This window comes from Blennius ocellaris (genome assembly GCF_963422515.1).
Source record: "Blennius ocellaris genome assembly, chromosome: 16".
In the NCBI taxonomy this organism is placed as follows: Eukaryota; Metazoa; Chordata; class Actinopteri; order Blenniiformes; family Blenniidae; genus Blennius; species Blennius ocellaris.
In genome coordinates this window covers 19,384,409-19,399,010 of record NC_137665.1, presented here as the reverse complement: position 1 = coordinate 19,399,010, position 14,602 = coordinate 19,384,409, and the positions used below count along the sequence as shown (strand labels likewise).

Sequence of the window (14,602 nt, the reverse complement as noted above, 5' to 3'; positions counted from 1 at the left end):
CAAAGTAAAAAACAAAACTGAAAAAAGTATCAAATAATTGAGATTAAATAAAAGAGGAGTCCTCAATCCTGGATGCATCCATCTATCCATCTAGCCATCCTTCCATCCATAATTAAAGTGTAAACAGTGTGTGCTGCGTTGGATTTGGGGTTTTCTACATCGCCTCCACAGGATCATGACAACATGAAGTTCAAGAGATCAGGTGAGGCTGAGGCTCAGTGCAGTGCCGTTCTCATTAGCCGCGGTTCCACCACTGTTTTCACGCGCTCTAACTTTAAAGTTGTGGATGGTACGGAAAGAAACCACGACCACCGGGTACGATTTTCCCCTACCTCTCCACTGAGGCACGGAGCACGGTGGAACGGGGCAGCCGTCTGCTGATTGGTCGTGACGATCGTCACTCTAGTCTTACCCGCAATATTTAATTATGTCATCGGCCGTAACCCTCCGACGTAGAACGACTTGACGGCCGCCGGCCGCTTCCGTGTTTCAGAGTCCGTCTCAGAGTTCTTCACAACCCCGCCTATATTTTTACCGTACTTCCTGTGGTGGGACGAGAGACGGGGTTGGTCCTGGGTACGCTCTGCCATACCCTAACCTCCAGCTCTGCTGTACCCTAACATCCAGCTCTGCCGTACCCTAACATCCAGCTCTGCTGTACCCTAACATCCCACTCTGCCGTACCCTAACCTCCAGCTCCGTCACGCACTGCGGTGGAACAGCGGCTATTGCGAAGGAATGAATGACTGAAGGAATGAATGACTGAACGACTGAACAACTGAACGACGGTCCAGACACAGCAGATACAGACCCTGGTAAGACACGGAGGTCACGTGACAGCGGGGTTCCTGAGAAAGCTTTACCCCCGGCCAGCTGCGGTTGGAGTCTTTGGTCTCGGAGGAGACACAGTGAGTGGCTACAGGCTCTGTTCAAACCACCAGCAAGTGTAGAAAATACATTTCCATCAAGTGTTGACTGTTTAATGACAGCAGTGCAAAGGTTCTCCGTAAGTCTCCATCTAGCAGCACAACAAGTGATCTATGGTTGAAGCATAGTATGTGTGGGTGGAGGAGGAGGATTTCAGACTAGATCCATTCCTCTACACATGCACAATTAAAGCTGCAAGCAGCCTTGGCCAGGACCTCTGGTCCATTTAGATATTGATATAATATACATTTTCGAAGGACTTTGGGACATTTATGTTGAAAGTCAGGACATGCACGTGAACTGGTGACCGTTTAATCGACATCGCAATACTGGGTGTGCAACAGTTTTCTCACGAGCTGCAGTGAATGGCATCATGCAGAGGGAGGGGGGGAGAGGGTTTAAAAGACGCTTTTTGGGGGGGAAACAGCTCCTCGGAGTTGACATTTTTTGGGGGTACTTTGGAGGACGTACTTTTGGGCTCAGTCCCTCTTGAGTGTTTGTCGTGTGATCGTCTGTCGCTATTAAAGGTTTGCTGTCAACTTGAAAGGGTTTGCGCTGTAGTGGAGAGGGAGAGGAAGAGGAGGAGGAGGAGGAGGAGGAGGAGGAGGAGGAGGCCGGTGACACCTGAGAGCCGACATCACGCCGTGGGCGGGCTCGCGACGGACACCAGGTCCCGATCCTTCGCCCATCTCTCCGGACTGTCCCCGGGCGCCAAGTCCACTTCCAAGAAGTCCGGCTGCTCGCTGCCCTGGGACACGTGCTCCGCCTCCTCGCTCGCCCCCCGCCGCCGCCGCCCACACATGCCGGACTTGGCGGGGCCCACCAGAGCGAGGCAGGCGGCGCCGAGCGCCATGCCGGCCGCGCAAGAGTAGAAGGCAGCGCCGTAGTTCCCTGTGACGTCCACCAGCAGACCTGAATCAGACGGAGGACGACAGTGAGACACACACACACACACACACACACACACACCCACTGTCTCACTCTCTCTCTCAATCTCTCTCTCTTGCTCTCTTTCTCTCTCTCTCTATATCGCTATCTCCATCACAATCTCTCTCTCGCGCTCTCTCTATCTCTACCGCTCTCTCTCTCACTCGCTCTCTATCACTCTATATCGCTCTCTCTCCATCGCTCTCTCTCTCTCTCGCTCTCTCTCTATCGCTCTCTCTCTCGCTCTCTCTCCCTCGCTCTCTCTCTCCCTCGCTCTCTGTCTCTCTCTCTCACTCTCTCTATCACTCTCTCTCTTGCTCTCTCTTGCTCTCACTCTCTCTCGCTCTCTCTATTGCTCTCTCGCTCGCTCTCTCTCTTTCTCTCTCTCTCTCTCTCGCTCTCTCTCTCTCTCGCTCTCTCTCTCTCAGGTCTCACCTCCCAGTGGGGGTCCGGCCAGGCCTGCGAAGCTCTGTATAAAGACGTACACCCCCACACAGGCCGGCATCTTGTGGATGCCCACCACGTCGTCCTCGGCCAGCAGGGGGATGTGGGTGGAGCCCACCGTGCCCAGGAAGAAGCCGTAGAGGGCGCAGCAGACCACCAGGCCCCAGAAGTCCTGCACCACGGTGAAGACCACCAGCACCAGGGAGAGCAGCGCCACACAGGCCAGCAGCACCAGCGTCTTCCGGCGCCGCACCCGGTTGAGGACCACTCCGACGGACAGGCGGCCGAAGAACTCGGCCACCGCCATGACGGACAGCATGTAGGACGCCATGGCGGCCGCCACGCCGCGGCTCTTGCTCAGCTCCACGACGTAGAGCTGCGGGGCGAAGAAGCCCAGCGTGGCGAACAGGCCGAACAGCGAGTACCAGATGAAGGCGCAGTCCCCGAGCACGGAGAAGTCCAGGAGTTTGGGAGCGGGGGGCGGCCCCCCGCCGTCGGCCCGCGCCGCGAGGAGGCTGGAAGGCGCGGACCGAGACGTCCGCTCCCCCTCGTCCTCCGCAGCTTTGGCGGCGGTCAGGTCCGTGTTGGAGCCCGAGAGCGAGGTGACGCCCGAGTCCGCCGACCCCCCGGAGGAGGCCCCCGAGCGGATGGAGGTCTTGGTCTGTTCGTTCTCCAGCTCGTAAACCGACTCCACCTGCTTCAGAGACAGCGGCTCCTTCATGGAGCCTTCCTCCTCCTCCTCCTCCTCCTCCTCCTTCTCCTGCTCCTCCGCAGGCCGGATGATGATTGGACGCAGGACCAGTCCGCAGCCGATCACAGTGGACTGGAAGACGCCCAGGACCACCAGACAGTGGCGCCAGCCGATGTGCTGCTTCAGAGTGGTGAGGGCTGTGGACACGAAGGGGGGAGGGGGGTGGGGGGGGGAGGGGGGTGGGGGGGGAGGGGGGTGGGGACGTCTCTAATCAGGTCCATCAGGACGCTAGACAACAACACACGTCCATCATTTTCCATCACAACTATACTCTGTCCCCTGCTCTAAAAGTGCGTCCCTTGTTCTTGTTCGTAAAAAATAAATAAATAAATACTGAGAATGGAACAATCTGTGATCGCAGACTGCTGATATTGTGACTAAGAGAATGACATTGTAACAACGGCATTTTTCTCAACATTTGAAAATAAAGTTTAAAAAAAAAACCAAAAATACATATACACATTCAGAAAATGTAAACAATGTAATACGCAAAAGCTTATTACATTTATAATATTACGATGTTGCTTTATGATGAAAATAAACATTCCAATATGTGTAATTTGATCAAATATCCAAATCAAAAAAACAAAACAAAAAAAAACAACACACGTCCACAAATGTTAAGACGTAATGTCTCACACAAAAGAGACCCCCCCCCCCCCCCCCCCCGAGTGTTTTGGGGGTGAAGTGTTACCTGGAGCGAACACGAACATGGCCACGCACTCCCCGGAGGAGGCGATGGAGGTGACCATGGCCCTGCGCCTGGAGAAGTACTGGGCCAGGATGGTGAGGGTGGGGAGGAAGGTGAGGCAGTAGCCCAGGCCTGTGCACAGGGGGGAGACGGGCAGAGGGGGCGTGACAGGCATGGGCCTGGGTGGAGCCCAGACGATGTCAAAATAAAACTGATAAATACTTGAAGTAACTTTGAACTGTGGGCCCTGAGTCTGGAATCTATGAAAGTTGAACTTTTTGAATGGCATTATGGAAATGAATACACTTTTGGAAAGGGTCTGTGTGTGTGTGTGCGTGCGTGCGTGCGTGTGTGTGTATATATATATATATATATACACTTATACACACACACACATATATATATACACACACACATATATATATAATGTGTGTGTATATATATATATGTGTGTGTGTATATATGTGCGTATATATATATATGCGTGTGTGTGTGTGTGTGTGTATATAGATGTATGTGTGTGTGTGTGTGTGTGTATATACGTGTGTATATATATATATATATATATACGTGTGTGTGTGTATATATGCGTGTGTGTGTATATATATACGTGTGTGTGTGTATATATATGTATATATGTGTGTATAGAAATGTATATGTGTGTGTATGTGTATATATATATATATATATATATATAATGTATACATATACAGGTGGTGGGGTAGACTACACCACTGGTTGAAAGCCCCCCCCCCCCCCCCCCACACACACACACACACACACAGAGGTGGAGTCGCTGGTACCTGTGACGATGCCCACGGTGACGTACATCTCGTTGATGGAGGTGACAAAGGCGGAGGTGACGGAGCCCAGGCTCATGAGGACGCCTCCGGCCATGACCACGGGACGGGAGCCGAAGCGGTTGCTCAGCCAGGAGGACAGCGGCGCTGGGAGGACCGGGGGGGGGGGGGGGGGGGGGGGCGTGAGCAACAAGCAGTGGTGTGGCGCTTCACGTGTATCGTTCACAAATCCAGCTCATGCTGACCCACGACTGTAAAACATCTGTTTCTGCAGTCATCACACTCATAAATAACTGGATTCATTGGTTCAGAATATCCAGTAAAATAATGAAGTGTCTAAAATATGTCAACATTTGACATGAAAAGCCTCTGTGGCTTGATTTAATCAACATTTAATGAAGCTGCAACGTACTTTCAAATATATGTGGAAACATAAATGTACAAATATTTTCTGTTGTGATTCTGACTGAGAACTATCTCGATTCTGAGACAGTGTTTCTTAGAAGTCTTTATAAAATGCTAGATTGTCTTATAAACCCAAGAAAAAAAACATTTAGACTTTTTGTCTCAGAATTATGAGGGTTTTTTAAAACTTATAATTATTAATAATGTGTGTAATATATATATATATATATAATTGTTTAATGAAGTGTTTATGAGAGAGATAGAGAGCGAGAGAAAGAGAGAGGGAGAGCGAGTGATAGAGAGCAAGATAGATAGAGAGAGATGGAGAGAGAGTGATAGAGAGTTAGAGAGAGATAGAGAGCAATAGAGAGAGAGAGAGAGAAAGCGAGAGAGAGAGAGCGATAGAGAGAGCAATAGAGAGAGAGAGCGATAGAGAGAGAGATTGATATATATATAGAGAGAGAGAGAGAGAGAGAGTGATAGAGAGAGAGAGAGACTGACCGGTGAAGGTGAAGACAAACACACAGATGGAGATGGCCCAGGACACTCGGCTGTTGCTCTCCTGGAACTCGTCCATCAGGTCCTCCAGGAACACTCCCAGGCTCTTCAAGGTCCCGTAGGTGCAAACCTCCACCAGGAAGAAGGCGGCGGCCACGGCCCAGCCCCAGCCGCCGTCTGGCACCTCACCGTACACGTTGGGCCCCCAGAAGGAGGAGGAGGAGGAGGAGGAGACCCTCATGGCGTTGGCCTGCAGGAAGCACACACACACACACGCACACACACACACACACACACACACACACACACACACACACACACACACACACACACACACACACACACACACACACACACACACACACACTCATGTGAGTGTGTGAATATGTGCAGACGACACTTTGACCCTCAGGCTGCTATCTTAACATTTTTCTCTCCGTCACTTTGGCAAATAAAAAAAAAAACTTCCTCAAACTACCATAAAAAAACCCTCATTGATTCAATCAGTAGTTATAGTACGACTGTATGATTGGTATTGTTCTGCAGTGAATGTCTGGTTTAAAGACCCGTGGAAGTATGTACAATTTATTTCATGTACTTTATCACGCTTTCTTTTTTTTTTTTTTGCAGTGGAAAGGCGCCATTTGAGTCACATGTAACCTGCTGGTCCAATAGGAGGGCGCAAAACATCCAAGATGGCAGCGACCAGAATGTGACCTTACGATCTAACATGGCAAAAACGTTTTAAAAACCATTGAAGATATGCTATATGGCCCCGGTATTGGTAAAAAAAGAAAAAAGAAAGAAAGAACAGTGCACTGATTTTTAAATGCACACAAACAGAAATGTGTCCAGGTTTGTTCATGTTTATAAATGTTTAGATTATGTTCATATTTATTGAGGGCTGAAAATCTAATAGCTTAAAAAAAAAAAGCAGCTTATTTTGCTGAGCTTGTTTGGGGTGTTTGTTTTAAATCATTCTAAAATGCTCTGAAACATGGATTGATGTGTTGTTTGAAAATATACCTGATAAACCTTTTGTTTTCCAGTAAACCAGCCTAAAAACACATAAATTTTCTAAAATGGATCAATGAAGCTTCTGCTCGTATTTTATTACAAGCGCGTTAATAAAATAGTCTTAATAAGTGTCTCTGTTCACCATAATGTTTCCTCACTGGGGGTTCCCGCTTCAAACAAGGCAAAATTGTTGTAATTGTCGTTTATAAACGCTCTGTATTTAATTCATCATTGCCTGAAATAGAACAATAATGAATAATGAAGAAGTGTATCACCACTGCTCCAGGCCTGGTCTCAACCACTCCACTTCTAGTTCAACACGTCTTCCTATTAACTCTCAATTCTCTTAATGTACACTAATAAGTGAATGTACAAAATAAACTAAACAAAACAAAACCCAAAAAAAACCCCTCTTTTCCTTGTCACAGCTACCAGATAATGTGTCAAACGTGTCTTTTGAAAATCATTTTAATTTGAAAACCGGAAGCTTGCCCATACTACGTCACCGTAAAATGTACAATATGGGCGTCCGCAAAATGTAGGAGATGCTGGCTTGACTGCAGTGCTCAGGAGCCGGGCTGAGGAGCCGGGGGGAGTCGGGAGGAACCGGGAGGAACCGGGAGGAACCGGGCTAAGGAGCCGGGCTGAAGAACCGGGGAGTTGCCGGGTTGTAGCGGGGCCGAGGAGCCGGCTTGTAGCGGGTTGTAGCGGGGCCGAGCCGGGATGGAGCTTGAGCAGCCGGGCTGAGCCTCTCAGCATCCTGCCACCGGGACTTTGTATTTGACTCACCGGCGGAGCGGAGCGGGCTGCCGGGGACGGACCGAGCCTCTCTGTGGTCCTACGCTCGCTCCTCGGCCGTCTGCCGCATCCCTGGTCTGGCGACTCCGGTCGCTTCCTGCCGGCTCGGCTCCCGCAGCTCGTGACCGGCTCAAGCCGGTATTCAAACCGTGGGCGCGCAATCCCTCCGAGCCTCGTGAACGCGCAGGGCTCCCCGGGAGGAGCCTGTCCCTACGTGAAGCTCCACCACCACCCCACCCCTCGCAAAAATCAGTGAAAATAGTCCCAATCGTTCGTGCTGCATTAGAGCTAGTTTGTGCTGAAACCATTTTTATTTGTGCTGCTTTAGGTTTCGTTTTTGGTTTTTGTTTTTTTGTTTTTTTTTAAACATAACAGTTTCTCTCCCCATGTATCTGTTTGAATGGTTTTCCTTTTTCCAGGACCGTCTGCGTCCACGTAGCACAAATAATGCCATATCTCAAGCTTTGTGAGGAAATAAACACTTTTCTATTTGTTTGGCATTATTGTTGACGTGTCTTTTGTTTTGAGGATCGCGATCCCCCTCCCAACCGCTAGAGGGCGTCTGAAGCGCTCTGGGTGGAATAGAGGCCAGAGAGGCTGTCGGGTTCCTCTCATGTGGAACCAGATACACTCTCAGTCTGGGAGGCTGGAAGAGCTGTGGCCTCCACAGCTATGACTCTACAAATTATTATAATTTTTTCTATAATAACAGAGTCCAAACGTGAGTTTGACCACAGCTGGTTTATTTCCTCACAAAGCTTAGGAAATGGTATTATCCATTCTACGTGGACGCAGACGGTTGTGAAACAGGAAAACCACTAAAACAGAAACAGTCTGGCCCAATAAATTGGGAGAGAAACTTTTATATCATAAAAACCAACGCTGCACAAAAGATAATTATTTCAGCACAAATGATTGAGACCAATTTTCTTGCTCAATTTGGAGAATTGGACTATTTTCACTGAGTTTTGACAAGGTTGGGGGGAAACTCACTGTAAAACATGTTAAATATGATGGAAAACTTTTTTCTATTTGAGTATTCTATCTATTATAAGCAAGGTTTTTTTTATATAATATACTCTACCCACACCAGTATATCTTATCTCTGTGATAAAGAGCCCAGACACTTTTTTTTAAATGAGTAAAACGCTGTAATTATAATCACATACAATTACAATCATGTGTGATTAGAATTAAAGAGGGGTTGTTTTTTTCTCCATTTTAACCAATAATAACTGAGCACAGTCAACCTGAGGATATATGAGTGTTCCTGCATCAAATTCACTGAAAAAAAACCTGTAATTTGAATCAACATGCATTCATTTGCTCATTTTACATTGAATTAAACCAAAATAAATCCTAGAATTTTTCTGTTGTTTCAGTTGTCTCCGTGTTCAAATCTGCTTGAAACATCCATCATCATGCCATCACACAGAAAAGCAGTATTTTTGCGGAAGATCATGTCTGTTATAGACGATTGGAGGTTAATGCTCTTCATCATTGAGACATAATAAAAGTAAATACCACATTAATCATCAATATAAATACAGTCACAGACTGCTTAATGAATCCAGTCTTGTTACTGTCCTAATGAGTCATTTAGTTATTGAGTGACATCCTAGTTAATAACTACACGCGTCATTTTTTTTTAACAAACCGAGCCAAGCTTGACTGTCTTCATGTTTTTAATTGTGTTAAATCCTCCTTTGTCTGATGAACACACTGGTTCCAGTTCACCTGAGGTTCACTCTGATGGTTTTCCTGTTGTGTTCGGTTCAGGTGAGATCTTTTTTTTTTTTTTTCCATTTTCGAGAGCTGTGAAGAGAAACTCCTGCAGAACGACAACTGTCCCCAGATCTGCTCATTTGCAACAAGAAGCAACCATTAAAATAAATAAATAAATAAGTCATGTCATGAATAGAACCAGGTCCTGCATTTCCAAAGACAAAAGTTCTAAAAGGTCTTAATCACACAAAAAAAACCTCCATCTCAATGGAGATTATGACCACAAACTCAGTTCACCTCCGCCCCCTTGAGGTGAGGCAGGGTACTGCCTGCCTCACTGGCTTGACTTTTCGCTGCACTTTATTGTGGCGATCAGCAGGAAGGATCCTCTCACACACACATTAAAGACATGACCCAGACTGTAGAGAGCCCTGCTGTGTCATTAACATCAGTGTAAAGTTCATGTTGTTGACATGCTGAGGAACAGGAAGGTCATGTGACCAGGTTGTGTTGGATCACAGTCACACGTGAGGCTCAGCTCTCCACCGCCTCACCCGGGGATTTCTGCCTGGATTTCATCCATATAATACTCAAACTCATCGATTCTTTACTTAATAAAATGTGTAGAGTCGTACTGAAAATGCGTCTTTGACACAAATCAGTGGAAAACACACGTCACTGCCCTGGAAGCACCTCAGCTAAACACTGACCTCTGATACTGATGAGTCTTGAACAAGCATCTCTTATATTCAACCATGTTTTTGTTTTTTTTTTAAAGTACAAACATCAATGATGACATAAAAATGAAACCCAAACTCAGACTTAACTGAACAAAAGACCTCGTCCAGACAGACTTGATCTTCACTTCCTGCCCAAACGCTCCGACCTCGACACCTGACGTCCAGCAGGATGGACATTATCACTGATGCTGGTGGCCGTTGCTCCCTCGGTACTCCTCCACCCCCCTCGGCACTCCTCCACCCCCCCTCGACACTCCTCCACCCTCCCTCGGTACTCCTCCACCCTCCCTCGGTACTCCTCCACCCCCCTCGGCGCTCCTCCACCCCCCCTTGGCGCTCCTCCACCCTCCCTCGGCACTCCTCCACCCTCCCTCGGCGCTCCTCCATCCTCCTGCACCCCCCCTCGGGGCTCCTCCACCCCCTCTCGGCACTCCTCCACTCTCCCTCGGCGCTCTTCCACCCCCCCTCGGGAATCCTCCACCTTCCCTCAGCGCTTCCCCCCCGGCGCTCCTTCCTGCCGGCCTTGCCTACTTTGTTGCGGCGTCTCCGACTTTCAATCTCGTACAAACCGATCTCAATCAAACAATCATAAACAAAGCATTGCTCGGTCGGTCCCGTGTGCTCGCATTTAGATATTCACATTGCTGGAAGACGTGTAAATGAGCGAACTCACCTGTATTGACTGTCACTGATCCCCGGCCCGACACTCTTGTGACACTGAGGTTGTCTGCGCCCGGCTTGGCCTTTGACACGTCGCGATAACGGCGGCTCTGCTAATGTGTTTACGCCATGAAGGTCAGAGACGGGAGGCGTGGCGCCATGAGCTCATTCATGTAGCGGGTTTGTTTCTTGTTGCTCTCATTTGGAAACAACTCAAGTCTGCCGGTTTCCACTGGTGTTTCTGGATGTTCTGCACGTTTCTTCACCTCCAGGCCTGGTTCTGTGGGTTTCTACACCTCCAGGCCTGGTTCTGTGGGCTTCTCCACCTCCAGGCCTGGTTCTGTGGGCTTCTCCACCTCCAGGCCTGGTTCTGTGAGCTTCTCCACCTCCAGGCCTGGTTCTGTGGGCTTCTCCACCTCCAGGCCGGTGGTCGTTGTAGAATCCCTTTTGCTCGTGCTGCCATCATCAAGCTTGAAAAAAAAACAAAAAACAATAACAAGCCCCTCATGGTCTTCAGCTCAGATCAGATCAGATCAGATCAGATGATTTGCAACTGGGAGAGACCGAAGACTTGCGGGACTTTGGCCCAGAATTGAAGACCCCTGCATGATAAAGTCCGTTAGTCCTTTGTACTGGATTGTAATCCTCAGTTTGTTAACTTCCACTGGTTGAAAAGAAACCAAAAGAACAAGAAAGAACATCAATGGAAATGAATGGATTTGAATTGAATTAGAGGGCAGCTCCAGTCTCTCTCTCTCTGTCTCTCTCTCTGTCTCGCTCTCTCTCTCTCTCTGTCTTTGTCTCTCTCTCTCTCTCTGTCTCTCTCTCTCTCTCCCTCTCTCTCTGTCTCTCTCTCTCTCTCTGTCTCTCTCTCCCTCTCTCTCTCTCTCCATCTCTCTCTCTATCTCTCTCTCTCTCTCTCTCTGCTCATGTTCAGTACATTAAAGAAGAGTGACTGGATGGATGTTGTGTGAAAGTTCAAAGGTCAGATTATTACAGAAGCAGTCCATGTACAGTTTCAGTGTGTGTGCTACACGTGAGGTAACAGACCCTCTAGTGGACAAAGTTTCACACGAGACTTTCTGAATTATTCCTGCTTGTTGACTGGCAGTCACACATTTCTCATACCGTGGTTCTTCTCTGACGTGTCCGAAGAGGCTTTGCACTCACCGATACGACCACATGAACATGAGTGTGAAGTCCAACAGGAAGGTGTGAGATCAGACACATTTGACCTCCCGTCCTTTGCCTGTGTCTTCTCTGTCCACTGACGGGTTAGCTTCACGGCGGCTCATCTGAGCAGAGACTCAAAGCTAATGGTTCCCGTTACGTCTCAATCCAGCCGTTACACAATGACAGTAAAGCAAACCTGTTTATCTTACTGTCTGTTAAAGGTTAAAGGTGAACATGTCTGATGACGAAAGGGTTTGCTGATGCAGAAAAAGCTGTCCATGATAGAATTGTGGACTTTGAAAAGTTCACGCTTTGATGGAAGGACAAGAGAAGCTGCGTGGATTACTTCAGTTTTTGTATTTGGACATCAGAAGTATTTCCTCGTTCACCATGTGAAAGCGGAGGAGCTTCCTTGTTTGTCCCTGTTTTCAAAACACCCATATTAGAAGACTTTGGAACTCTACAGTGTAATAATAAAATGTTATAAACACCGTCTCTACCAAACAAATACACAGGAAGCTACATACGGCAGCGCTACTGCTGTTCTTACTAGCATAAAACACAACAGGTTTATAGAACTTTAGAAGTGTATATATGTGAATCTTACTAGTATAAAACACAAGTTTATATAACTTTAGAAGCGTATATATGTGAATCTTACTAGTATAAAACACAACAGGTTTATATAACTTTAGAAGCGTATATATGTGAATCTTACTAGTATAAAACACAACAGGTTTATAGAACTTTAGAAGCGTATATATGTGAATCTTACTAGTATAAAACACAACAGGTTTATATAACTTTAGAAGCGTATATATGTGAATCTTACTAGTATAAAACACAACAGGTTTATAGAACTTTAGAAGCGTATATATGTGAATCTTCCTAGTATAAAACACAACAGGTTTATAGAACTTTAGAAGCGTATATATGTGAATCTTACTAGTATAAAACACAACAGGTTTATAGAACTTTAGAAGCGTATATATGTGAATCTTACTAGTATAAAACACAACAGGTTTATAGAACTTTAGAAGCGTATATATGTGAATCTTACTAGTATAAAACACAACAGGTTTATAGAACTTTAGAAGCATATATATGTGAATCTTACTAGTATAAAACACAACAGGTTTATAGAACTTTAGAAGCGTATATATGTGAATCTTACTAGTATAAAACACAACAGGTTTATATAACTTTAGAAGCGTATATATGTGAAATGCGAGTCCTTCGGCGCCATGTCCTCCTACCCCTCTGTTTAAAGTGTGCATCTGTAAATGCTCCGTTTAGAGGGGTGAATAGCCCTTCCCCTCACCCCTCCGCCTCTGTACAGTAGTGAAATGGGACACCCCTCAGACTCTCGTCTCATTTCAGAGGGGGAGGGGTGAGATGAAGGGCTCAGGGGGAGAAATGAGACGCAGCCTTAATGTATTTCTTTCATTTCTTCGTGAGGGACGAAATCATTTGTGTCTGAATGGGGCTCGATATATACTGTCGGTAAACTCGGAGATCCATCCGTATGTATATTCTCAAATTGAATTTTTAAAAAAGGATGGAAAAAAATAAAAAAAATAAAAAAAGTCCACTTGTGTTAATTCTGAAATACACAAAATGACACAGGACAGAATATTTGCTTTTCGTTGATGCTTCGTTCTACAAGTTTATTTATTTGTTTGTTTTTTGTCTCCACTTGTCATGGTCTTGTGCATTTTGCAAAGTACTTTGCATTTCTTTTATTTTATTTAGTTTTTCTTCTCCCCACAAATGAAATCGGACACAAACATACAGTACATATCCACCTCCAGGAGGCGGCGCACACGTGGACGGGACATGTCAACGCAGTAAAATACAGTACTGAATATGAACAGTAACATCTCGGTTTTAGAAACCAATGCAACATTGACGAGAACAATAAAAAAAAAAATTAAAAAGTTGCTTCAATAATACAACTTAACAGAATATTGGTCAAGTATCAAAGCCATGAAAACTGGATATATTTCAGCCGCTGCGTTCACCGTCATTCACTACTTGGTATTTTTTTGGTGAGTTTGCCTTCGCCCCGTCATCAGCTCCTTCTATTCGGCGCCAACCGACAAGGCGTCTCCATCTACGCCTTCTTCTTATTTCTGCGGGTCGCGGCGTCGTCCCTCAATGACGGAAACGCGCCGTGGCGGTTCAGACTGAGGCCACGCTGCAAATATGGGATACGCATCCAAGTGGAGGTCTACGAAAGACCTTAAAAAAAAAAAAAAAGAAAAGAAAGTGGAGGTGGAAACATTCAGGTTGGAGGCCTGCGGTGTGGACGGAGCTCGTGTGGTCAGCAGCTCTGAAATGTTTCCTCCATTTCCAGAGGAATTGTTTTTTTGTTGTGTTTTTTTAAATCAAAGTGTACCTGTAACATCGTCCGCCAGTCATTAGGAGTACTTGACTTTTATGTTAGTGAAGGTTATGGTACATGAAAAAGAAAACTTGGCACCCTGAACAATCTTTTTTTTTTTGTTTGTTTGTTTGTTTGTTTTTAATGTTCATTTGATTTGCTGTTTGTCTGATCCTCCTGTCCTTTTACCCTCTCGCGAGCGGCTCGCCTGGCCCCCTCCAGTCCCATCGCGGCACCATTTAATCTACCAAGACACACCAGAAGAGCCGTTAGTTTACCTCATCGTGCAGCCCGGGGCTAAAAAGAAAATTCCGGTACAACGTCGGCAAAGCTGTTCAAGACTTGCCCAGTGTGGCTCAGTGGGACGGGGGGGGGGGGGGGGGGGTGGGTTCCACCTGGACCGGGACTCTGAAATCCAACTCTCTTCAGAGTTGTGAAGACTTGAGATTACTTTAGTGTACAAGAGCACGTTGAGCGAGTCTTTGGTTATCGTTATTATCACTATTCTGTAATATAATTGTATTTTCTATCGATATAGAGGAGGCATGCTGTGAATATTCTAAAACTCTGAGGCAGCTTTAATATAATCTCAGTATTTTTTAAGCTGACCTTCATTGTAAGACATCGATTAACTTCTACAATTTCTTTGGAATAAATGACATT

The 14,602-nt window shown here is 46.4% G+C and overlaps 1 protein-coding gene across 1 annotated transcript; it reads right to left on the bottom strand.

Moving 5' to 3' along the window:
* Positions 1-1,528: 1,528 nt before the first annotated feature.
* slc16a6b (solute carrier family 16 member 6b) lies at positions 1,529-5,727 on the bottom strand. Its single transcript, XM_080512202.1, has 5 exons — positions 5,447-5,727; positions 4,544-4,687; positions 3,744-3,872; positions 2,290-3,186; positions 1,529-1,839 (listed from the first exon to the last, which is right to left on the bottom strand). The coding sequence occupies exons 1-5, from the start codon at positions 5,682-5,684 to the stop codon at positions 1,565-1,567; spliced, it is 1,683 nt and encodes a 560-aa protein (XP_080368328.1). The 5' UTR covers positions 5,685-5,727; the 3' UTR covers positions 1,529-1,564.
* Positions 5,728-14,602: the final 8,875 nt, after the last annotated feature.

Excerpts from the sequence above, each read along its gene's own strand:
- slc16a6b (XM_080512202.1), bottom strand. The coding sequence starts at position 5,684 with ATGAGGGTCTCCTCCTCCTCCTCCTCCTCCTTCTGGGGGCCCAACGTG. Across the intron at positions 4,688-5,446 it reads GTTTGTCTTCACCTTCACCG|CGCCGCTGTCCTCCTGGCTG; the intron begins GTCAGTCTCTCT and ends CGGTCCTCCCAG. Across the intron at positions 1,840-2,289 it reads GGCCGGACCCCCACTGGGAG|GTCTGCTGGTGGACGTCACA; the intron begins GTGAGACCTGAG and ends CGTCTGATTCAG.